This window comes from Punica granatum, chromosome 8 (genome assembly GCF_007655135.1).
Source record: "Punica granatum isolate Tunisia-2019 chromosome 8, ASM765513v2, whole genome shotgun sequence".
Taxonomy (NCBI): Eukaryota; Viridiplantae; Streptophyta; class Magnoliopsida; order Myrtales; family Lythraceae; genus Punica; species Punica granatum.
Window position 1 is genome coordinate 6,377,653 of NC_045134.1, and position 23,812 is coordinate 6,401,464.

At 39.6% G+C, this 23,812-nt stretch overlaps 4 protein-coding genes across 6 annotated transcripts; 3 read left to right on the forward strand and 1 right to left on the reverse strand.

Annotated features, from left to right (window-relative positions):
- The first annotated feature begins 296 nt into the window (after positions 1 to 296).
- LOC116215919 lies at positions 297 to 1,122 on the forward strand. The gene has a single exon (XM_031551735.1). It carries the CDS (start codon positions 420 to 422, stop codon positions 783 to 785), a length of 366 nt encoding a protein of 121 aa, XP_031407595.1. The 5' UTR covers positions 297 to 419; the 3' UTR covers positions 786 to 1,122.
- Positions 1,123 to 2,652: 1,530 nt separating this feature from the next.
- LOC116215882 (probable magnesium transporter NIPA9) lies at positions 2,653 to 5,875 on the forward strand. Its single transcript, XM_031551686.1, has 9 exons — positions 2,653 to 2,937; positions 3,384 to 3,482; positions 3,624 to 3,753; positions 4,075 to 4,163; positions 4,555 to 4,611; positions 4,721 to 4,779; positions 4,899 to 5,019; positions 5,098 to 5,246; positions 5,352 to 5,875. Exons 1-9 carry the CDS (start codon positions 2,827 to 2,829, stop codon positions 5,572 to 5,574), a joined length of 1,038 nt encoding a protein of 345 aa, XP_031407546.1. The 5' UTR covers positions 2,653 to 2,826; the 3' UTR covers positions 5,575 to 5,875.
- A 3,508-nt stretch (positions 5,876 to 9,383) lies between these two features.
- Positions 9,384 to 12,265, forward strand: LOC116186976 (protein IQ-DOMAIN 1). 2 transcript variants are annotated; one of them, XM_031515538.1, is made up of 5 exons: positions 9,384 to 10,029; positions 10,517 to 10,738; positions 10,876 to 11,103; positions 11,182 to 11,295; positions 11,381 to 12,265. In XM_031515538.1, exons 1-5 carry the CDS (start codon positions 9,964 to 9,966, stop codon positions 12,014 to 12,016), a joined length of 1,266 nt encoding a protein of 421 aa, XP_031371398.1. In that variant the 5' UTR covers positions 9,384 to 9,963; the 3' UTR covers positions 12,017 to 12,265. The 2 variants fall into 2 exon arrangements, with proteins under 2 accessions (XP_031371398.1, XP_031371399.1); XM_031515539.1 differs by having other exon boundaries at positions 9,402 to 10,029; positions 11,384 to 12,265.
- A 1,906-nt stretch (positions 12,266 to 14,171) lies between these two features.
- On the reverse strand, positions 14,172 to 15,950 carry LOC116189430 (heat shock factor protein HSF30-like). Of its 2 annotated transcripts, none has more exons than XM_031519088.1 (3): positions 15,520 to 15,950; positions 14,983 to 15,426; positions 14,172 to 14,877 (listed from the first exon to the last, which is right to left on the reverse strand). In XM_031519088.1, exons 1-3 carry the CDS (start codon positions 15,805 to 15,807, stop codon positions 14,530 to 14,532), a joined length of 1,080 nt encoding a protein of 359 aa, XP_031374948.1. In that variant the 5' UTR covers positions 15,808 to 15,950; the 3' UTR covers positions 14,172 to 14,529. The 2 variants fall into 2 exon arrangements, with proteins under 2 accessions (XP_031374948.1, XP_031374947.1); XM_031519087.1 differs by having other exon boundaries at positions 14,172 to 14,880; positions 15,520 to 15,949.
- Positions 15,951 to 23,812: the final 7,862 nt, after the last annotated feature.

Consider the following 23,812-nt stretch of genomic DNA (forward strand, 5'->3'; position numbering starts at 1 on the left):
CCGTATACTGACACCTCCATTATACTTCTCGAAAAAAAAGACACTCTACTACAAAATAGCTCACGTATATAGGGACAACACGACATGCCTTGCAGGAAACTCGGATGGACAGCAATCAGCATGTCATGGCACGGGCCGATTGATTTCGGCGACGGGAATGGAACCGACCATGAGGCATTAAATTGACATTGATTAGAAGTTGATGAGGGCTGTTTTGTAACAAAACTAAAGATTGTGTCAGTAAAATGAAAATGAGAATAATTTTCCAGTCAAATTGAAAACCAACCACCTCGGTGGCTGTCCAGTCCAGCAATTTTATTCTTTGCTGCGAGTCTTCCCAATTGAAGAATCCCAACACACAATCAATCCCACAGGGTCAGAAGACCCCAAGAACCCATCTCCGGAGCTGCAGAAATCCCATGGCGAACTACCCCGGATCGAGCTCCTACGACCCCAAATCCATGCAGCTCCAGCCCTACTACGGGGCCCCGCTGCCGACCTTCCGACGGGAGGACTTCCGGTCCTACAGCACCTCCTATTCCCACGCGGATATCTGGGGCAACCACTGCTACAGCTACGGCGGCAATGCCTCCAGCAGGGACAAGAAGCTCGGGAAGAGCAAGTCGGCGACTTCTCGGGGGTTCGTGGACCCCGAGTTCCAGAGGAAGAAGAGGGTCGCCAGCTACAAGATGTACGGCGTCGAAGGCAAGGTCAAAGGAACCTTCCGGAAGAGCTTCCGCTGGCTCAAGAACCGGTACACCCAGGTGGTCTACGGATGGTGGTAGAACCGTCACTAGCTCGATGACGGGGAGTGTCGGCAGTAAAGTCGGAGGCTTTTTGGCGGAATTGGAGGCTGTGGGAGTCGTTCTGGTTTCTTTATATGTTGTTGTGTAGTGTTTTTTTTTTTTTTCCAATGACATTTTCAGATTCAGGGTCATCAAGAAAGGAGATTCTGCTGTTGTTGGTCAGGGAAATGTCTTTTTTATATCTATGGGATCTAGTCATGTACTCCCGACTTGGGATGGACAGTTGACATGAAAAATTGTATATCTGTGATCTACTTTGTCGCCGATTCCTCGTTTCAGTGCTGCTGCTGATTGAAGTTCATGTCCATTTTCGTAATGTCTGTCAGAATAATACTCCGAACATGAGCCAATCATTTGCTGTTGCTTATAGATACAAGTCCAGAGTATTAGGATTCGTGATATGATTGATAAGTTTTGATGTGTCAATTACTGACAATGCCTTTCTGTCTTTAAACGGATAAGCCAGTAGCCGCCTGTTTATTCCTTTCCCGATACCACGGTTGTTATTGGTTCTGAGTTTATTGTACTTGATTGACCAGGTGATATGATTAGATGTCTCTTTTCTCTCCTCTTTTATATGTTCTTCCTGAAGCATATAAGGTCAAATGAATGTTCAAAGCTGTCATGTTGCTTTACTAATTACTACTGCTTTGTCTCAGCTGAATTTTAGTTGGAAGTGAGGCCGAGTGATTGTCTTCTGCTATGAGTTCTTAACTAATCTCTTCTGTCATTTATGCATATTAGTTGGATTATGATGAACTTTGCAGCCTTGTAGCAAGCTACCTGCTACAGCTTTAGCACCATGGATCAGGTAGCGTGGCTGGCCCAGCTTTCTCGCGATGAATCAAGTCATTGAGTTCTTTGATGAAGCTATTATGGCCTTACAAACTGTACTGGGGTCTCCAACTATGTGATATTGTGACAATTGCTTATGATCCTCTCGAGCACGGGCAGTCTTTAAAATTGCCGTGTTTATTGAAGTTTGTTGTTGATGTTATGTACCGGTCAGGGGAATTGAATTATAAGTTTTCTCTAAAATCTTTGCTACTAATACGATCTCGAGGCCATTGGTTCCTGTCATTCTCCTGCATATTTAGCTCCCCTGATGATTTGAGATCCCGCTCTCATGCATTCCATCTCATCTTCCATAGCAGTAACAGTTTTTCTGGTGCACATATTGCGTTCCATCCTTATTAGGTGATCATTTCTGAGAGCCAACCGATCCTCCAGATGGCTTTTCCTGTTGAGCACTGAGAGAATAGGAATGATCACACAGGTTGGTTTAGCTCGGTTTTATTACGCAAAACTGAACCGAATCAACAGTTGGTACGGTTTCTCCAAGCTTCATCAAGCCGGACGGGAGACAATTGGCTAAATGATGCGTATGATAATTGATAAAAGGATAAGCATTTTTGCCAGAATTAAGGTTCCGTTCATCCAGATTCATTGTGTCCGAAATGATATTTTGTTGAACTTGTTGCCCAGTTCCAAGAGATGCCGAAAGAAATTACCAGAACATGAAACATACACGAACTCGAGAAGGGTAGCAAAGTATGTTGCGCGAACTCATCTCTTACGGCCACTAGTGAAACGTAATACAAAAGTGAACCAGTTAGATGTACTAAAAGCGGTAAATCGGTTCGCTCGATTTACCTTCCAATAAAAGAAATCGACAATTCGAGATTGATAAAATCACGTTGTCACATTTCTTCCAAGTCTTTGCTCTCATTCAGTTTGTGAATCAAATGAGATTAAAATCATTTCTTGACAGTTAAAAACGAGAAATTTTTTTATTTTATTTTTTTTGTTTGGAATAACTAATTTTAAACGACCTTAAACCAGAAGGAAGCACAAAAACCCCCCATGGCAAATTCAGCTCTGAGAAGCTATAAAAGCAAGAAGCAAAGATCTTGAAGAAGCTCTCCCCATCAAATTCAATCCGAACCCCATCATCGCCCAGATCTACCCAATCGTTTCTCTTCATCGGTTCCGAGCTTCGTCTTTCTCGGAGATTGGAGAGATGTGGGAATCCATAATCCTGACGCTGGCCGCGACGGCGGGGAACAACATCGGCAAGGTCCTCCAGAAGAAGGGCACCGTGATTCTTCCCCCTCTGTCTTTCAAGCTCAAGGTCCTTTACCATTTCCTTTGATTTCTCTTCTGTCTTGATTTTTGGGGGCCAAATTTTTTGTTAGACTGTCGGGAGAATGTTAGGGGTTCGAAGCTCTGTTGTCACGAGAAATGGGTCGTGCTTCGATTGGTCGGCCCGGTAGTGTCGGTTTTGTATCGGTTCGAGAATGGTGGCGCTTAGGGTTTTAAGCCTGGTGAATTGCTATGTTGATCGCAGAATGTCAGATTCGTCAAGTGTGGTTCTGAATAATTATGCCATTGTCAAATGTGGTTCCATTGATATGAGCAGCTGCCAGACAAAGATTTGATCACCTCTGTTTCTTTGAGTAGTATTTGCCTATAGCGGTTGGATTTATTCTTCCAGCTGAACGCTTGGTTTTTTTTCCCCCTCTCTTGAATAATTTCGTCGAATTAGTGTAGGCTGATACTGTTGTTTCATTTTCGTAGATTATAAGAGCATATGCTCTGAACAAAACTTGGGCAATAGGCTTTCTAATGGATATAGTTGGAGCCTTGTTGATGTTGAGGGCGCTTTCTCTGGCCCCGGTAAGTGAATTATTTCAAATTCCGGTGTTTTCTGTTTTCTGTCTATCATTACTAGTGTCAAAGGTTTTCTTGCAGGACTTGTTGGTCAGTTGAAGTTTTACGATAAAGAGGTCCTTTATACTAACAATAACGCTATTTCAGGTATCTGTCATTCAGCCTGTCTCTGGATGTGGACTTGCAATTCTGTCGGTTTTTTCTCATTTCTATCTTAAGGAAGTCATGAATGCTGTTGACTGGATGGGAATCACATTAGCAGGCATTGGCACCATAGGTAATGTAAGCTGTTACTTTTGCATTTGGATTGGTGCTCAAAGTAAAGTAACCTGAATCCTGGTTTAATTACTTTTTGGAGTAGTAAGATGACTTTTTCCTAGATACAAATATTTGGCCTATACAGTTGCTGGATTTGCAACACAGAGTACCTCTTTCATAAGGGGCAATTCAGCCCAACTTTACTTGTCATTATGTAAAGGGTGACGATTATGAGAAAGACGAAGTTACAAATTCATCTTTTCAGAATGTGATAGAAGAGAGCCTGGGAATATATATAGCCAAATCAACCCGTTATTATCGGAACTTTTGTCTTTTACAGGAGTTGGTGCTGGAGGTGAGGAACAAAAGGCCTCTTCAATATCGATTCTTCATTTGCCGTGGTTGGTCTTCATCATTGCCATCTTGTTTGTAGGTATCTTATTCTGGGCAGCATCTAATTGCATTGTGTATAATCTGATCTATGAACACTTAAATAATTTTCCTTTTTATTTCCCCACACCTACAATTCTTGTGGAATTGTTCTGTTAATTTTTGAACTACTTCTTGGAAAAGCTTCTACCTCCTAATAGTGATAATTTAAGCAGTCAAGTTTCATAAAGAGATGCTATTTAGATGCAAATAATCTGCTTTTATGAATAGATCCCTTCTCTGCTTGAAAGTTGGATTAGTGACTTGCTTTTGATTCTATTCGAAGAGTTGATTTTTTTTCTCTCTCTCCCTCTCCTCTCTTCTAAAGTTTTATGTGGGACAACGTCTTCTTTCTCGGTTTAATTGCCTTAATCAATTAAATCCAATTCAGGTGTTGCTAAATGGATGGATTCGCATCTTCAGACGTCATCGAAGAGAGCAGGAGATGGTAAGTGCCATTTTGGTGATCCTTTTTTTTCCCTCCCTTTTTCGGATAGGTCATTGTGGTGATATTCTGAGGTCTGTTTTCCTAACTTTCTGGTGATATTATCTCGCAGATGGAATATGAAGTTGTTGAGGAAATCATGTATGGCCTGGAATCTGGCATTTTGTTCGGGTAATGACTTGGGATTTTAATGTTTCTTCCTAAAATTGCTGTAGCAGAGAGAATATTTCTTGCCCCTTTGTTGCAATTCTAAAAAGTCACATGAATCTGAAAGAAGCCTCTGATCGCAGAATGGCTTCTGTAATATCGAAGATGGGGTTTCTATTCTTGGAGCAAGGCTTCTCGCCATTGCTAGTCCCTCTATGCATTGCAATTAGCATCTCCTGCAGTGCCACTGGATTCTTCTACCAGGTAATTCCATGACTTTGTGATAGACTGGTGGATCTAATTTTCAGAAGTCTGGTTAAAATGGCGAGACCTTTCTGATAGACACGAGGCTTAAAGCATGGGAGGGCGATTGTGGTGTCTACATGTGCTGCAGTGTCATCAATCGTGACGGGTGTTCTTGCTGGCATGCTGGCATTGGGTGAAAGGCTGCCTACAGCCCCAGGGGCACGGCTTTCCCTTCTTCTTGGATGGTAAATAAAAGTGCCCTGACGTGCATTGTAATTGTATTCGTAATGATTAAAATGTGAATTGAAGAATACTTAAGATGCTCCTTGACATTAGTCTATCTTCTGCAGGCTTCTAATTATGGTGGGTGTGATCTTGCTAGTGAGCTCAACGAGGCTCATTCGGCTCCTTCCACGGCCATTCAGGCAACTCACAAGGACTGGCACTGGCCGGAATTCCAACCTGAGGAGGTCAGCATCAGCCATTCCTTCTCGGGATTCTAGCCCAAGTGCGGTTATTCAGGCGGCAACATTGCACCATCTGATATCTTCTGCTGCAAAAGAGAAGGCTTAGAGAGCATAATTTTGAGTTGTTACAGATAATCTCCATAACATGCTGCTGCTGCACATAACCTGATGAACTTGAAGCATATTCATGTGAAGGAATAGTCGGGTGTACAGATCTACTTCATTCGATACGTTTCTTCTTTGGGTTCTTTAATTTTCTTTCCTACAGAGAAGTCCTGTTATGCGGGCTAACGGTGAAAGCATTTGGATGGGCTTTTTTGTGATTCGTTCCTTTTGGTCTCGAATAGGCAGATGGTTTTTGATGTGGTGAATATGAAATGAAGGAAGATTTGCATATTCCTCCAGAATTTGAAGTTGCTTTGTTTTCTTAAAAAGCCAAGCTTCAATTGCTCCATGGATTGCCCTTTCTTCTTTCTGCTGGGTTCTGCAGGGGAATGCTGCTCGATATGATCAAACTCATTTTGAAGCTGAGGAATCCATGATCATTAAAGATCGCAAATCACTCTTTATCCAGTCCACGAGGATTGGCTCGGTTATCATCGAGTACACACGAAAGTTCAAGATTCACTTTTTATTTCAGGTTTGTCTATCCAAGGAGAGCTGGAGATGACACATTTTGACCACCATTCGCCCGTGCTCACCTTTTGCAGGCTCATCCGCTCTTTTTTTTGGAGTCTGCCAAAGCTTTTGGCTTGACAAGGATATCCCAAGCAGAAAACTGAAACCTCATACCTGCAGTTCGACATCAAGTGGTCACACTATATCGACGTCACATAAACTTATGCGACTATCCTTTTCTGTCGAAAACCGCGGCTAGACCAAGGCCGAACTATCATTTTACTCTCCTGTAGCCATCCAAGCAATTCGTTTTTCCTTTTTAAAACGGTTGTGCCAATTTGAGTTGGTCTGAGATGAATATTTTCTATGAGTTTTTAAAAAGTCAAAGCTGTCTGCACATTACATAAACAAATTAATCAATTAAAGAAAGAAAAAATGAATTTAACTTCCAGTGAGATAATAATTCATATATGATTATTAAAACACTGACACCTGACACGAGCCAAAAATTGAATGAAGCAAAGTAGCATGCTGAATGTGAAATTCAGTCCGAACAGACAGGATATGTTTGTCTCGTAGCTTCGAAGCATATTAACGTTAATTTGGTCTTTTGTGATCTAATCATCTATAATCTATAATACATAATGTAAACTAGAATTTTCATGTTAATTACGCTTTAAATGTATTAATATAAATAAATAATTTTATTTTCTAGAAAAAAGATAATCAACTCTAAATTTTGTTCCCTACGAAATGATTCATAACAAAAAAAAACTTCGAAATTTCCATGCGCCATAAGTTTTTATCATAGAAGTTTAAACTCTAAAATATTTTAAATAGATATTATATGTACTTTTTTTTGTTTTTATTAATATTGCAGCAAGTTCAATACATATATGTATATATAGATTTAGAACCGATAATGTAGAATTGAAGAAATTCATGTATATTATAATTTCTTTAATTTTGTTTTTATAGTTTATTATAGAAATTTAAAATACTAATAACTTTTCTAGCTGCGAATTTACATATGAAAGGTCGGTTAAATATTGACTGGTAGTAGTCTAGTACATAACTAAAGGAGAATTAGTGCATTTAATTTGAATATATGAATAAACACATATAATAGATAACTAATTATATAGTTTCAAAAATATATAATAAAGAATTATTATACATAGAATTTTTATAAATGCTATAATTACAATTGGAAATAGAATAAAATATTATAATTTATATTGGTGATCTAAAGACTAATAATTAATAATTTTCAAAATTTATAACTTATATGAAGGTTTATTTTTTTATCCAAATACCACATTTTAATTTTATAAATATTATAATTAAAATTGGAAATAGAATAAAATATTATAATTTATATTGGTGACCTAAAGACTAATAATTAATCATTTTCAAAATTTATAACTTATATGAAGGTTTATTTTTTTATCCAAATACCACACTTTACTAAATAAAAATTAAAAAGTTTGGAAACCAATTTACTTAAAAAAAAGTTACTACTATATAATGAGAAAGAACTTGCAAAAATAGAATAATATTTATATTGGAATTGAAGTATTATTTAGATATTCTTATAATTATTTTGATATATTTTTATGTTTTATACATATAAAAGTTAATAGGATAATGGAAAAACAAAAATGTAAAAGATCAAAATGATAGAGTTAAGATATTACTTTAATAATATCATTATATTTAGTATTAAAAAATAAAATCAGTGCATCGCACGGGCCATTCAACTAGTTTATCTGCAAAATTAAAAGCCTTTTTTTATTATTGGATAAAATTAAGAGCTATTAAAACATTCAACCAAATCATGCTCTTCTGTTCGGAGGTGAGTTACGGTTGGCTAGTTCGACTTGATCGGTCTCTCCAAAGACATTGTCGAAACAGACTGAGGACATTCAATGCACCATCTCGACCCGAGTCTCTGCCTTTTGATTCACTGTGTGTGAACCACTCGAACCGGTAGTATCAAGATCACTTCTGTCCATTCTACTCGGTTATAATGACTTCGGACCATAGGTGGTGTCGATGCAAACCCTATTACGTTTACACACCAAAAATTTGAAAAGGGGAGGGGGGGGCGGTCCATTATTTTTTTGGCACAACGACGTGAAAAAGTGCATCCCACGGGACGGGTCTCAATCAATCAAACAGTTAGAAAACTGATTGATCCAACTGAAAATTTGAAGCAATGGTGACGATGATCGATGATGGACGAAATTGAACGATGAAGTGAAGAGAGAAGAGAAAGGGACGGATCTTTGCTTGCAGGGTGGTGAGAGATTTCCTGTCGGTTTCTTTTTGGACTCTCTTAAGCAATCCCCTCCGCAACTTTCCGATTAATAAATTCAAAACCATTTTTTCGTGCCTTTTCATGAATTTTCCCCCAAAAGACGTGGGTCTAATCTGTCCTCCAAGTCCCCGGTCCCACCACCATCCCAACAAATTTTTTTTTCTTTTTTAATCATACAAATCATAAAATTAGGGAAAAAAAAAATTGTCCTCGAGTGCAAGATTGGACCAAATATTTCAAAATCAAAACCGAAACATGTGTTTGCTTCCTTGTTTTTCTACCCATGGTGTGGTCGATGCCCACTTTGTACCCGCAATAGAATTCGATGTGTTACCTTGACAATAAGATGCACTCTTGCAAATCACAGGATGGAATATGTTCTTCTGGGTAAGAGAGCAGGGACGTAAATATTAAGTAACGATCATAAATGTGGTTTTGAGAATTAGATTCTTGAAGAACCCTTCCAATTAGGAGTGGGCTCGTTTCGTCGTCATCGGATTCACGCTCGGGATACCGTAGACAGGACGGGCCGAGTCTGACTCCGACCCAACATACATTACACTCCAACATGTATGTCAATGTTTTAGGGTTAATTTTACAGCACAATCTTTATTTGAAACTAAAACGGAAAGGTTGTTCTAAATTTGAGACTAAAACTAAAGGTTGTGCTTTCATGTTCTATTCTTAAAAGATCGTACTAGATTTGAGACTAAACTAAACGATCGTACATTTATGTTCTATTTTTGAAAGGTCACGCTAGAATTAGAAGTTCGAGCAAACATGATACATTTTTACGTGATTAACGCTATGTTTTATACTCTCGCACGTACATGACTTGCACATTCCTGTATGATTGCTGTTTTTTTTGTTCCAGTAAAATATTTGAAGGAAAAGAAGATAGGAAATGAGAAAGAGGAGAGTGGGGGGAGGTACAGAGGATCCAAAGTCCATTGAGTTCAGCTTCTGTGTCGGATGTATGGCATCGAGCGAGCGAGCGAGCGGGAGGGACGATGGCTTTGTTTGTCTCATTGTCATGTTTTGAATTTCAAAAGCCTTCCCCAGCGAGAGAGAGAGAGAGAGAGAGAGAGATGACCAATCCAAACGGCTCATTGGACTCTGTCTCTGAATCAATCTCCCTCTCTCTGTTCCATTGGACCTTTTTGCACGATTCACTAAACCACTCCTCCCACTATATCCATCCACACCTCTCTCTCTCTCTCTCTGATTTTTAAATGCTTCATCTTCTCCAAAACAGCCAGAACAGGTTCTTGGTTTCCGAAGCCTCATTACTACTTCTCCTTCATCAGCCCTGTGTCTCTGTCTCTGTCTGGTGTGCTGTGGTTGCAGCTTTCTTCTGTGTTTGAAGTGGAAGGAAGCTCATTCATCCCTCCCCCGTGCTCCTTCCGTTCATCCTTCCTTCATCTGCCATCTTCCTCGCAAATCTCTCAGTCCATCTCTCTCTCTTATGTTACCAGCTGGGATTCGGCATTTCTTTCCAGCCAACTGCTCTCTTGGGAAAAGTTTTGGTTTTTAAGCCACCGGCGGTTTCTACTCCTGATGGGTGCCTCAGGAAAGTGGGTCAAGGCTCTGATAGGCCACATTAAACCCGACAAAGATGATAATGTAAGCTCCATTGCACCCTCTTCAAGTGTTCCACTCTCTCAACTGCTGTACCTCGTTAGTTCCTATACTGGCAAGTGATGGTGTTTGGCTTGTATGCGTTCCTAGTTTAGACTTTCAGAGATTGAGTCTGTCAAGTTTTTGGCGACACTCTATGTATATGTGAGCTTGTGCAGTAGAATGCAATCTTCTTTTATGCAGTTGGGAACTTTGACCGTTGCTTGGCACCGTAAAGAATTTCCTTTGTCAGTAGAGCAGGGCAAGAAGTAGGTTGATTGATGTTTTTTCAGATGAAAACATGAGTTTGTTTTCTGTTTTCCGAAACCCGACAGCCACCAGAGTTTTATTGTTTCCCACGAGTTCCGTTTCTTATCGAATCTGATCATGGATCAGGCAACTTCTGCTCCATTTCGGAGGAGCAGAAAATGGGGAATTGTTGGTGGGTTATTTAAGAGTTAATTTTTCTCACTGTGTTGCTATGTCTGTGCAGGACAAAGTACGAGGAAAGAGCAAGAAATGGAGGCTGTGGAGGAGCTCATCAGGGGATCTGAGCCGTAGATCGGTATCCGAGGGATCCGCCAATTCTTCCCCTGCTCGGGATGCTTTCACAGCTGCGATGGCTAAAGTGGTTCGAGCTCCTCCCAAGGATTTCCGCACTGTCCGGCAAGAATGGGCCGCTATTCGCATTCAGACTGCTTTCCGCGGTTTTCTGGTAAGATGGGTTTTTAGGACTTCAGAATTCTTGCGCTGCTGCATATAGTTGTTTGCTGAGAAAATTATTGGAATGGGGGTTTTTTTCAGGACCGTTTTTCTGAAATCTGAACGTTTGGCTGTGATAATATCTTTCAGGCAAGGAGAGCTTTGAGGGCTTTGAAGGGAATAGTCCGGCTCCAAGCTCTCGTTCGTGGACGACAAGTGAGGAAACAAGCAGCTGTTACACTCAGGTGCATGCAGGCTCTTGTTCGAGTCCAAGCTCGTGTGAGGGCTCGAAGGGTAAGGATGTCCATCGAGGGACAGGAAGTTCAGAGGGTTCTCGACGAGTGCCGCAGCAAGGCTGATCTGTTGAAACAAGCTGAGGTACTGTAAAGAGTAAAAGTTGTGTTATTTCATACTTTTAAGGAAGAACACCTAACGAGTTTCGTTTTCGGGTTTTAGCAAGGGTGGTGTGATAGTAAGGGAACGCTGGATGATATCAAAGCTAAGATACAGATGAAGCAAGAAGGAGCCTTCAAGAGGGAGAGGGCGATTGCTTACGCGCTCACTCAAAAGGTATGTGACTAGAATGATTTGAAGGCTCATGTTTGTTCGGTGACATCTTGCACTGCAGGCTAATGTCTCATTCCTTACTCTTTAGCAGTGGAAATCTAGCATGGATACGAATTCCAGATCGAACATCTCGGTTCCCTCTCTGAAGGGCTACGAGTTTGACAAGATCAACTGGGGCTGGAGCTGGTTAGAACGGTGGATGGCTGCAAAGCCCTGGGAGACAAGACTGATGGAGAAATCGCAATCCAACCAAGCAGAGACAACACCAACCTCGAAGATATTTAAGGACTCTCCTCTAGGAACAAACACGAAATCCTTGGAACCACTTCCAGTCAAAGTCAGGAAGAACAATGTCACCACGAGAATCTCAGCAAGGCCTCCTCTTATTGGCCAAACAACCCGATCATCTTCCAGTCCAAGCTCAGAGTACCGATATGATGAGAGCTCGGTCTCTTCTTCCTTCTGCACGTCTGCAACTCCAGCCTCTGGGTTCACGGGCTTGACATCGGAGAGGACTGAGGATAGCTCCCACACCAGGCCAAGCTACATGAACTTGACTGAATCAACCAAGGCAAAACAGAGAAACGGTAGTCACCACTCACGGGCCCTGAGGCAGTCGATGGATGAGTTCCAGTTCCTCAACCTCAAGCACTCGGCAGTGTTCTCGGATTCCAGCCCGATGAACTTCTCTCGTCCCCTCCACCAGTCGACCCAGTTGAGCTGAAACAACTTGAAAGGGAAGGATAGAGAGAACAGCTTGTACCATTAATCTGCGTGTGATTTCTCTGATTTGTATGGTATATTCAACAGCTTGTTGCATCTTTTGAAACCTCGAATGTTTGATTCCTTAATGGGCAATTTGCTGCATTTCTCGTGTGGTCAAGTCCTCAACAGTTGTAGATAACTTAATCGGGCTGCAGTAATTTTCGAGCAGTTCTTGTTTGGTACTTCGAATACCGTGGTACTTTTCGTCCCTGTATGGCGTTCGCTACATCAGACATATCTTTAATCTCGTGTCAGGTTATCATAAATTCTTGCTAGCTGCTGCTGCCTGGCACACATGAAATGCTGAGAGAAACCGAACCGAAGCCAAGGTTGTAGGTTGGCCTACTCGTGTGGCCAGCTGGTAGGCCAGCTTTAATGGTGAGATGAAGGGGAAATGGTCGCTCTTCTTCGCTTGCGGAGCCCGCAAATTCTTCAGTAATAAATGTTTGCAACCTGTCAGGGCTTCTATAATAGAATCAAGCATTTGATGACTGGGAGCTGTTCTCACCATGCAACCGATTTTATATGATTTTTCTTGCGGAACCAATTTGAAGGTGGTTCTGTATAAATATCATTTAACAGTACAATCTTCTCGGGCAATCCGATGATCGATTGAAACAAGAATTCAATCAGCGGATACTGTGATGAACCTATTGAACCGAGCGATCTACACATCCGTTTTGTTTTCGTAAGTGCCGGAAAACATTCTTGCGAAACTCTGTAACAGTGTCTTGCGTGCCCGTCTTTGCTTGGACAGCGGTGAGTGTCAGGTCTGGTGGATTGAGAACTGCTTGAATTGTGGGGAAAATATGTCGCTATTAGCCATGTAAGATGTCAAAACTCATAAACATGAAGCGATATCTCAATTGAAATGCATACGAGTACGTTGTTCAAGAGTTACAACTCGCCAAGCAAACTCGAGTCGACCAAGTTCATACTTTTAAAACTGCAAGCCACCAACCCATTCACGATTCAATCCCACGACCGGGGATTTTGGTTGAAAGCCGAAAGCCAAAAGTCGTGCGTGTAAATCTACTCTCCATGTCAAGTTTGATGTCTTGTCATTGGAAGCTATCTTAGAGGGAAGCTCTAATCCCACACCGGCAGCAAACAAAATGCCTTTGTTGTTTATTAGAGAGAAATGTGGCCGCCCCCTTCGCCGAGCTCAGCTGCGCGGGCTTGTAACCTTAGTGGGGGCATTAAGGTGATGAGACATGGACTAGAGTCCATTGGGCCGGGTCTGATGAAGGCTTTCCGCTGGCCTGCCCGTTCCAAGCCGAGAGTTTGGCGATGTGGCCGGTCGAAGGGCCGGGCCTTCCCGCCCCTACAGAGGAGTATGCCGCGTGACGCTAGGTTTCACCGAGCCAGCGAGACCTCCCGCTCCCGGCGGTGGAGGATAACGGACCAGTGCATGTCAGGCCCACCATGGCCCATTGGGCCAAGTTCAACTGGATCATCTCCTTTTTGGTCTCTTCTTAATTTTCTTTCTAGTGTATATCATTGTGGGATCTCTCTCTGTTTTTTTTTTTTTTTTTTTTTTCCAAATGCCATTTTCCGGTGTATATCCACTCCATTTTCCTTTCATTTCGTAAGTTATTCAATATTTAGGGAAGAATGAGATTGAAAGGGTCGAACTTCGTTTCTGCATAATTCATCTCGTAATTTATTCAACATTTCGTGCTTTGTTTGTCACATATAGTTACATTCAAGCTGTATCACCCTTAAACTTGTTCTAGAATCCTCAGTGCTCTAAAAGAAAAAAATGATGGCCATTTATATATTGAGATGAATTCCAAACTCATCCTTAAAAGGATGACTATACAAGTAGAATATACATATTCGGCTGTATATTTTCGACACAATCCGAAAGACTGAACGAAATATATATTTATATATACAAAATACAAGTGGTCGGTTCTATGAAAACCGGAAACACTATGAGGACATAGATCTATCCTAACCGACTAGAGCTCGAAGCTCTTGTTAGAAACCCGTGGATTAGTGAAAAAACAAATGCCTTGTTTGAGGGTACAATAAGCGGCAAATCCTCTTTGAAAACGACCATCTTCCTGAAAAAATGAACGAGGGAGAGTAATATTGAGGATGCCATAGGACAAGTCTAATGGTACGAAGATTATAATTAATGATTTGATTAGTTAATTAATCAAAAGATAAACACACCAGTCTATCACCACTACATAAGAAGCTTAGGCTGCTGAGCTACTGAGACTCGACTTCCCTAGTTCTGCCCTATGCTTCGTCTTTATTCCCTGCCCATTACAACTCCTATTATCCTAACGCCAAACATCAAATGTTCCAACACAAAAATCCACAAAGCAAACAAAGCATAATACCATTCTAACTACTATACCAGGAAGGGAGGAATGTTGTTGTTTTGTTGCGGAAATCGACCAATTTAGCACGAGATCATGAGAGGAGCAGGAGCTGCTTTTGCATACGGGGTCTAGGACGTCACGGGCTCGACCCCAGATAGCCCATTTGATCCATTAGCTCGCTTAGATGCTCGTTCCAGCCAGTGGAATCATCGGACACCACCAAGTCCTCCACTTCAACGTCGAACTCGGGCTCTTTAACCGCTGCTAGTACGTCTTCCTCATCCGGGGCTTCCCCCTTCAGCATATCTTCCGTTATTAGCTCCTCCCATATCGTCGTCTCATTCACCGATTCCAAATTGCTAGGAGGTCCGGCCGAGCTCCAGCTCGGGTCACTCACGTCGCTGCTGCTGGACCTGAATATTGCCTCCATCTGTGACTCGACCCCTTCGAATTGGTCTTCCTGGGCTAGTAATGTCGCAACCTCCTGCTGTCGAATTCGAATAAGTCGGTGAGTTACCGGTTGTGACCTAACCAATCTTATGTTATTTCGTAACGCGAGTTGGTACCTATCATGTCCATCTTCACTTACCTGCAAGTTCTCAGTGCTCGGACTCGCTGTTAATCTCCTCTTCCTCCTCATCTCCACGCCCTTCACTTCTCCTCTTCTCATCAAATTCTGGACAAACGACGGGTTATTCAGTGCCCTGGCGAGGAAGTTCAACATTTGCTGCTGCTTCCTCTCAGTGTTCCTCAACCGCTGCTCCACTGCGGCAATTTGGTCTCTCGATCGTTGCTGATGGGACCGCAGCTTCGCAATCTCGGACATTAGCAGGTTCCTGTCTCGTTTTAGTATCTCGAGCTCGGACTCTAACCCGAACTGTCCCAACTCGACACACGGCCCCTGTGATCCTTGCTGGGTCGGATTGTGGGAGACGTGTCTCCTCCTCTTGATGTTCTTGAGGAGGTGCTTCTGGCCGCCGAGGAAGGCCTCGTTAGCGAATTCCCATCGGTCGGGATCAACCTTCCGGAATCCCTGCAATCAGGTTTTCCGCAATTTCAGCAACATGTAATAAGGCTTTTGAGCTACCCAACGGCCACAACGGAGGAAAGATCGATGATCACTTACATAAGTATTCAGCTGGCGGATGAAGCTCGAGAAGTTGTTGTGCTTGAAGTACTTGGGGAGCAGTAAGCCGGAGAACTTGTGGGAGTCCCACACGACGAAGCTGTTCCTCCCGGCGCTCCACGACACGATGGGGTCGGTCTCGGAGTCCTCCACCATCTCGAACGTCTTCACGAGGAATGGGGGCGGGCCGGCCTCGTGGAGCCCCTCAATCGGCCTCGGCTGTGTGTCCGACGACCCGACCACATTGGACACTGTATCTTCTTCCAGTTTGATGGTCACTCCCTCCATCAGAGCAGTGGTAAATGGAACCTCTTAAGGACTGATTACTCTGTGGTTCACATTGGTAGGGGTGGAATTGAAAAATTAAGTGTCTTGTGGGGTGCTGTTGGTAAATTGTTGGGGATTGTTAGGAAGGATTACTGGGATATTAATAGGGAGGGGAATGAAGAGTTTATAAAGGGAAAGGGGGGAATTAGAAAGTTCTAGAAATTGGGAAGGAGAGTGAAGATTTGGTTGTCAGCTTTTCTTCCAGGAATGTCAGGGAAGTTTCTGTCGCGCACTATTGGAAGCGGGCAAATTCTAATATGCTCGGTGTGACCGTGATACAATTAATATTTAGCATTTTAATTAAAATATTTAATAATTTTATTATTTGTGATTAATTATATAAAATAATAAATATTTCAATCGTAATCATTGTTATCAGAACCGGACCGGACCGGCCGGTTCGACCGGTCGGACCGGGAACCAGCACCAAGTCCGGTCCGGTTCGCCTAAAACCGAAATGGCAGCTTTGAACCGCCGGACCCATTGAACCGGCCGGTTTTAAGCAAAATTTCATTAAACCGGCCGGTTCTATGGGTTTTTATGGGTTTCCTATTTAATGTAAAAATTGGTTGGTTGTGTAAAGATTTGAACTCATGACCTCTTACTTTTCATATTAGCATACTACCAACCAAGCCACCACCACTTTTTTGTTCTTTTAACTCTACTTTTAAGTACTTATTAAAATAAAATATTTATTTTGAAGTAAGAAATATTAAATATAAATACTTTCTTATACTATTGTTATATTTCTTTAAAATTATCATACTTTTATCTTAATTATCATAATTTTTTTAATAATATGAATATTTATTTTATTTTAAATAAATGAGCGGTCCGACCCATCGAACTCCCGGTTGGATCCATAAACCCATGACCCCGTACCCCTTCCGGTTCATCATCCGGTCCGGTTCTGATAACACTGATCGTAATAATAAATACTTAAATTAAAATAGAAGTAAAAGATACTTATATTAATCACTTGAATTAAAGTACTAAACGTTAAATATGTCACGGCGATACGAAACCATATTAGCAAAACCTTGGAAGTATTCTGTGTAAGTCAAAGTGTTTGACTTTATTGAGCTGAGAAGAAGCACTCATGTTCTAGAAGGTTCTAGTGTCCCAATCTCCTCAGGTAGAGAGGAGAGACAGCAAGAGGACAGTTTGCTGTCAAGCTGTTTTACACGAAAATGAATATGAGAAAAAATTCCACCGAAAAAAAATGAATATTAGAAAATAGAAAACAGAAAATTTTGTATTTTTCTTTTTGTCAATTATTAGGTGAGCAGCAGGAAAGGCAATCTTACTGCTTAATTGTATTCAACTGTAATATATTATATGAACTAACAAATAATGTAAGCATTGACCTTACCAGCGTAGCATTATCAAAAGTTTAGTATGATTTTCCAAAGCCGATATCCCCCACCCTAAGCTAAAATAGCACGCTTATATCAAATTTTATGATACAAATGTACAGAGAGGATTCGAATCCAGAATTTTGAATTCCCACTTGAGCTCTTGGACTCGGAGTTAAGTGGGTGCAAAAGATATTTCCACATGAAGTAGGAATTAAATAACATCTAAGAAAAGGAAAAGGTCTTGGTACAGTGACATAAGACGCCGACTCGAAACCAAGAGGTCTTGGGTTCAATTATTATCGATGGGACTTATCTGCACATTTATTTTGCTTTAATAATTCATATTTTTATACTAGGCACATGGATTTCTCTTATGACAGGAAAAAAAAATTAACAAATCACAAAAGTAAAAAAATCGAATTAATAACTAAAAAAAACTGAAGAGTATTATGCCATAAGAATCGAAAAAGAAAATCCCAAAACATCTTATATGCCATCTAAGACTTTGTATTATGATCTAAATCAACGCAAACATTATTTAACTCATCTAATCAGTATAATTATCTTTCAAGTTAAAATGATAAGGTGTGTGTGGTCTCAATTTAAACTTTCAGAAACTATAAGAATGAGAGTAAAATCTATAATTTATGTGATCAGAAAACTAATTAGTGAGATGATAAGACTCACTATTAAAAAGACATTACAAAGATATGGGAATTTAAACATTCACGAGACTTTCGAAGTTTTGGAGGATTTTCAAAACCTCCTGGTTTCTAATTTTTGTAGATGAGAGCATGGGAAGGATTCTTTTGGTTAGTGAGAGTATAAAAGGAAAACAAAAAAAACAGATAAAAATATATTCACATGTCTCATGAGAAATTTGAGAGGCAGATATGATTTTAAATTTTTTTTATCTATTTGGGAGATAAAATATTTTATTTCTTATATCTATTTAGGAGAGAAAATAAAGAAAGAAGCGGGTTCAACATTACGTCAAATATATCGAATTAATGAGCCAAATTTGTATTAAAAAAAAAGAAGCAAAACTAATGAGCCAACTTATAAAAATTAGAGGAAAAAAACAGTTTGCTCCCTTACCTTTAAAAGTATGAAAGTTTTGCGCCCCCCCCCCCCCAACCCAATCAACATTCCAGTCAAATTCTAGCAAAACCATTTACTACTACTACTATTAATAATAATAATAATAATAATTCTAAAATTCTAAAAAAAGAAGAAAAAGAAATCGAGAGTGGGGGTGGAGGAGGCCCCATCAGCCATGCCACGCCCACCATCGATGTCATCGGTGGGCACAGAGCCCCCCGACAACGTCATTTGGGGGGGTGGGGTGGCCCGCAGGACCTCCCCTTCCTCGATTTCGGAAATCCCAATAGTGATTTTTGAAATTAGGGTTTTTAAAATCTTGATTGGAATTTTCGAAATCGAGGTGAGGGAGGCCCAGCCGGCCACCCCACCCCCCGATCTACATCGCTAGGTGTTTCTGTGCCCGACGGCGACACCGATTGGGGGGTGGGGTGGCCGGCAGGGCCTCCTCCAACCCACCCTTGATTTCTATTTTTTTTTTTTGAATTCTTCTCCTTTTTCTTCATTTTATATTTATTAAATGGTTATGCCGGAATTTGGTCGGAATATTGATCAAGAGGGCAAAGCGCCTATTTTTCTTGAAGGTCGGGGGTAACATATAATTTTTGAAAGATCAAGGGACAAAACTTTCTTACGTTTAAAAGTGAGGGGGTAAATTGCTTTTTCCTCTAAAAATTAACGACTTTCCAAAAAAAAAAATGAATGACTATTTTTCGTACATGTACTTATGGAAGGGCAAGTTGGGTCAATTGACCCTATATCCTTTAATGTGGATTCGCCCCTGCTGGAGCGTAAGTTTAGACCACTTTTAGTTGTAAAAAAGAAAAAAGCGTAAATATATATAACCACATACACGTGTTCCCCATTTTTCTTCTTTTTTGGTAAATATATAACATTATAGGTGCAGAAAGATTTCAAGAAAAAGAAATAGGTGGAGAAAGGTAAAAGACAGAATACGAACTACTATCGATTAACAGTTTGAAGATATATCGTGACCTCATTTGGGAAAAAGACAAATCCAGTCGAAGCTTTCTTTTTCATGTGTGATATATTGCTATTGTTAGGACGGCAAACTACTCAAGAAAAATTTGGTTTTGGGTAATTTTGCAAAGTTTATGTCAGTTAGTAGTGCAATATGCAATTGGGGTCGAGAATTATCAAAGAGGTCCTGGTTAATATTCCTACCAAATTTTCTAACCACTTGCGATCAGCAATATCAAAAAGTTTAATTTGAAAACTTATTATTTATGAGTAAAATGGGCTTATTCTGTTATTAACATACGGTTTAATTTGCGGCCACGAGAGAATGAAGATAAAAGGAATAAATTAATTTTTTTTCTTGATGTGAGTGCTGATATTTAAAAATTTAATTGGTTTTAATTAATTCAATTTGAGATATGTAAGATCATTAAAGGACTAAAAGTTTTTCCAAGTATGAATTTTATCATTTCATAATATTCGAATTCGGAATTTTTTTAAGATTAAAAAACGTTTAATCATTTATATAAAATAGGGACTCGATTATAGAGGAAATCAGAAAATATTTTACTCAGCCAATAACGAGGCGATGCCTGGTTAGATGAGGGGGACCCAGCATACCGCTTTTCTTTCCATTTTGAGTGCTGATTGATGGGACCACACCTCCTTATCTGGATTGCGTGTCGTGGACCCATGTGGGACGTTGATTTTGCCACCTAAGGAAAGTGAAGCTTCGAGTTTCTGATAATTATGCTAGCCTGGTCTTTTCTAGTAGGAGAGAAGCATCGGATTGGAATGGTAGCTCGACCCTTTTCTCAAGCTCTTTTTCATTCCGGGGGCTCTCTCTTTTTTAGATTTTTCGGTTTGGATTTTTTTTTTGCGTGAATCATACTATTCAAAGGCTCAATTAAATTAATTCAGTTGAACCGGATCAATCTACTAAAGAATAAAACTCTCATAATATGAATTTTTATATTGAGAAGAATTCGAACTCGAGATCTTACTCAAACAGAACAATGATCGAATTGCTTAAATCAGTGGTTGGGATTCTAATGATGTATCATCATCTTTCACTTTACCTATTTGTTTTCAAGTACAGCCAAAGTTGATGAGTAGTGTAGGATGTAACTACGATAAAATTGTTTGGTGAATCATCAGTCGTTACGAGCGAGTGAAATCGGGATTTTGATTCCATAGATACAAAAGTTAATGAGGACCAGATGCGTTGGTAAAAAGCTGAAAAGACTTTCATTGATGGAGCGAGCCACATTCCAAATTCTTGTTAATTAGTGATATAAAATTAGAATGAATCCGTATCCAAAAATCATTCTATAATTTTTTGGTCGGTTCAGAAGGGAAATTAAAATAGCTCCTGCTATATACATGGAAGGGAATACTCATGTGCATACAGGACCCGTCCGAGCAGTATAGGACTGACACAACCATGAACTATATGTTTTATGCAGTAGTCGAGAAAAGTTTGGTTCGACTTGGTCGGAAGGACTCGCTATGACAAAAGGCGGCCAAAACATTTTCCTTAGTATAACCGTTAGTTTTCAGAAACATACATCCCTATTGGGTTATTCGAATCATGTTTCGTACCGAAGAATGATTTCAGAGAGGAAGATCGAGAAAGAATGGGCATATTTGCGGTAAATATAGATTAGAAAGACGACTGAAAGCATATGCATATGTAATAATGCAGGTATGGCGCGGATACAAATTTTGGTATGGAGATTCGAAAAGTATATGGGCGGCCTAAACACATAACCAGTAACTCAAGAATAGAGACCGAGTACGAATTTTGGGCCGTCGGTCCATTTTGCCTGAAATTACCGAACTAACCAGTATAATATTATTGCTTGAAATTTGTTTTCCTTTCACCATTTTTTATCTGAGCCGATTGATATATAATAATTGACCAACAACTCAATCAACTAAAAGATTTCTCATTACGGCATCCTAACTACGATGTGCGTTGCTCTCCTTTCAATCATATTTCACATAATTCTTATTAGGATGCAGACGCATCGATTGAATCTACCTTGTCAAAGAAAGATACATAAAAAGTTGTCGGTATATTTATAGATAATAGTACTTCCTAATGTAAAGTTATAATATTTTTCGCAGAGATAAATGAATTGGTATAAATGCCAACGTAATTGGGCCTGGTAAATGCAATTTCCCTCATTATATTTTTGGGTGTGAAAATTTCCCCGAATTTTAAGTCTACATCGAACTTCACAACATATTGGGCCTTAATTGGTTTTGCTCCAAGACTTAATTCGGGCCTTATAAGCAAAAACATCGTGTGTTTGTCACCATGGCTGAATGAACGTTGGTAAATGCGTGTATATATTTTAATATACTAGTAGAAAGACACGTGCGTTGCATGTGAGTGGGTTATTTTTGTAATATCGTTTGATTCACCACGTCTCAGAAAGAAGAATTTATACGAAGTTAGGACATTGGCTTCCACTTATGGAAGACTTCGATTTGATCAATCTATAGACAAGTGCCATCCTGAAGAATTAGCAAGCAATAATATATGGGATGCCGGTACAACTGTTGAAACAGTAAATTCTAGCACTCATTAATCACCATTCTCTGATTCTCATGAAATGGTTTCATATCGATAATTTCTTTAACAAAAAAGATGATGTCTTCAACTACTTTATGTATGTACCAATTTTTCTGCGCATATTACATGAATTAATCACTTTCATCAAATTAATAACGCATATAAGAAGATATACAAGAAAGTAATAATTTCCCTAAAAGATATAGAAGAAAGTAAAGAGAGAAAAAAAAAAAAAAGGAATGATGAAGATAGAGGAGAACTAAGACAGAGACCACCTAGTTACAGAAAATCAACACATATAATGTGTGTGTGTGTGTGATCATCTCCTTTAGTTGAGATTATCAGAAGCAAAATATAGCAAAGCTTTCAACGGCATTACTAACTGGAAGGCAAAAGATCACATGGGAAAAGCAAGGGATACATGTAATTTGCGATCAAGATCAGTAGGGTTCTTTTTATTAATAATCAGAAACAGAATAATTACTAGAATTCACTGTCTGATCAGAGGGCCAAACCAAAGAAGACCCAGTAAACAAGACTCAAAAAACCAAAATCGAGCACGTTGGCTCATCAAGAAGTTGGACTCGCGAGTCTTAAGAGTATAAATCAGCCACTAACTGATCACAGAAACACCCAAATGCTGCCGAGAGTCATTTCTAACTTTCTTCTGTAAATTCCTTATCCCCCAGAGTCTTTATTAAGTGAGATTTAGATAACTATGTAGTTGAGAAGGGTAACTAAATGGATACTTATTTTTCAAGCCTAAATCTTGTGGTCCTATCAATTATGTAACCATCCATATTGGGCAAGATATACGACAAACATGTAAGCAAAAAGCATACACTGGGGAACATTAGATAGTTAAGCCATAGGTATAGACTTGATTATACTGATAATTTGACATTTCATGGAATATTTGATATGCATTATGAGGCAATCGATATAACTCATAACGAGAAAACTTACATTGTTGGTCACCGAGAAAGAGAGGACTGGTTGAGTCAACTTATTGGATACAGACGAACTTACTTATGATAAATTGACATTTCAAAGAATACTTGATCTATAATACAGAAAAATTGATATAAATCACATTGAGCAAAACTTACCTCGCTAGTCACCGAGAAAGATAGAAAAGGGATTAGTATTTGATTGCATATGGTTCCGATGCAGAAGAAGGAAAGCATCGGCTGAAAACAGAGAGGGAGCGCGATAGAAGAAGTGAACTCAGAGTATTATGCGAGCACCAGGATGATTCTTCTTACTTTAGTTTATGAAGACAGCCAGTTGGATTTTCTTATGAAAAGTTCTCACTTATGGACATAACAAAGCTGACTTAAAGTGTCTGTTAATATGAATACACACATCTTTTAATCGACCTTTTATATAGTATCAGAATTAGATTATATGTTTAGATAGAGGGATTTTGAGATAATTGGAGCTAAGGGGTTGAAATCCTGAGCGAGATATGTTCGTTATTGCTCCACATAACTCATATCTAAAATGAGATTTTCTTTTTTCTCCTTGAATGGAAAATAAAATGGAGTCTCTAATACTCTATTCCCTCTCTCCTTGACGTTTCCCTAAAGCCCATATTATAAAACAACCATCATTAATTTTGATTTCCACTCTCTACGAGGGCATCTATGGATTACATATATATTTAGTCTGCAGTGAAAGGGCGCGAGAGGATGCCATAAGATTCTTCTTTTTTTGTTTATTATTTTTTTTTGGGTAAATATGCATGTATATGTCTTTTCTCTCATATAAGGCAAGGGCAATTGTGAAAATTTCTATAAAATATAGGGGTATTTTTGGAACTTAAAATTGAGAAACAGTAAAAGGAGTTTCCCGCTTTTATATATTGTATGTATAGATGTATGTATTTATATATATACTCGATTGCTGAGGAGAAAATGTGTTATTAGGTTATAGGCATCTTTATAAT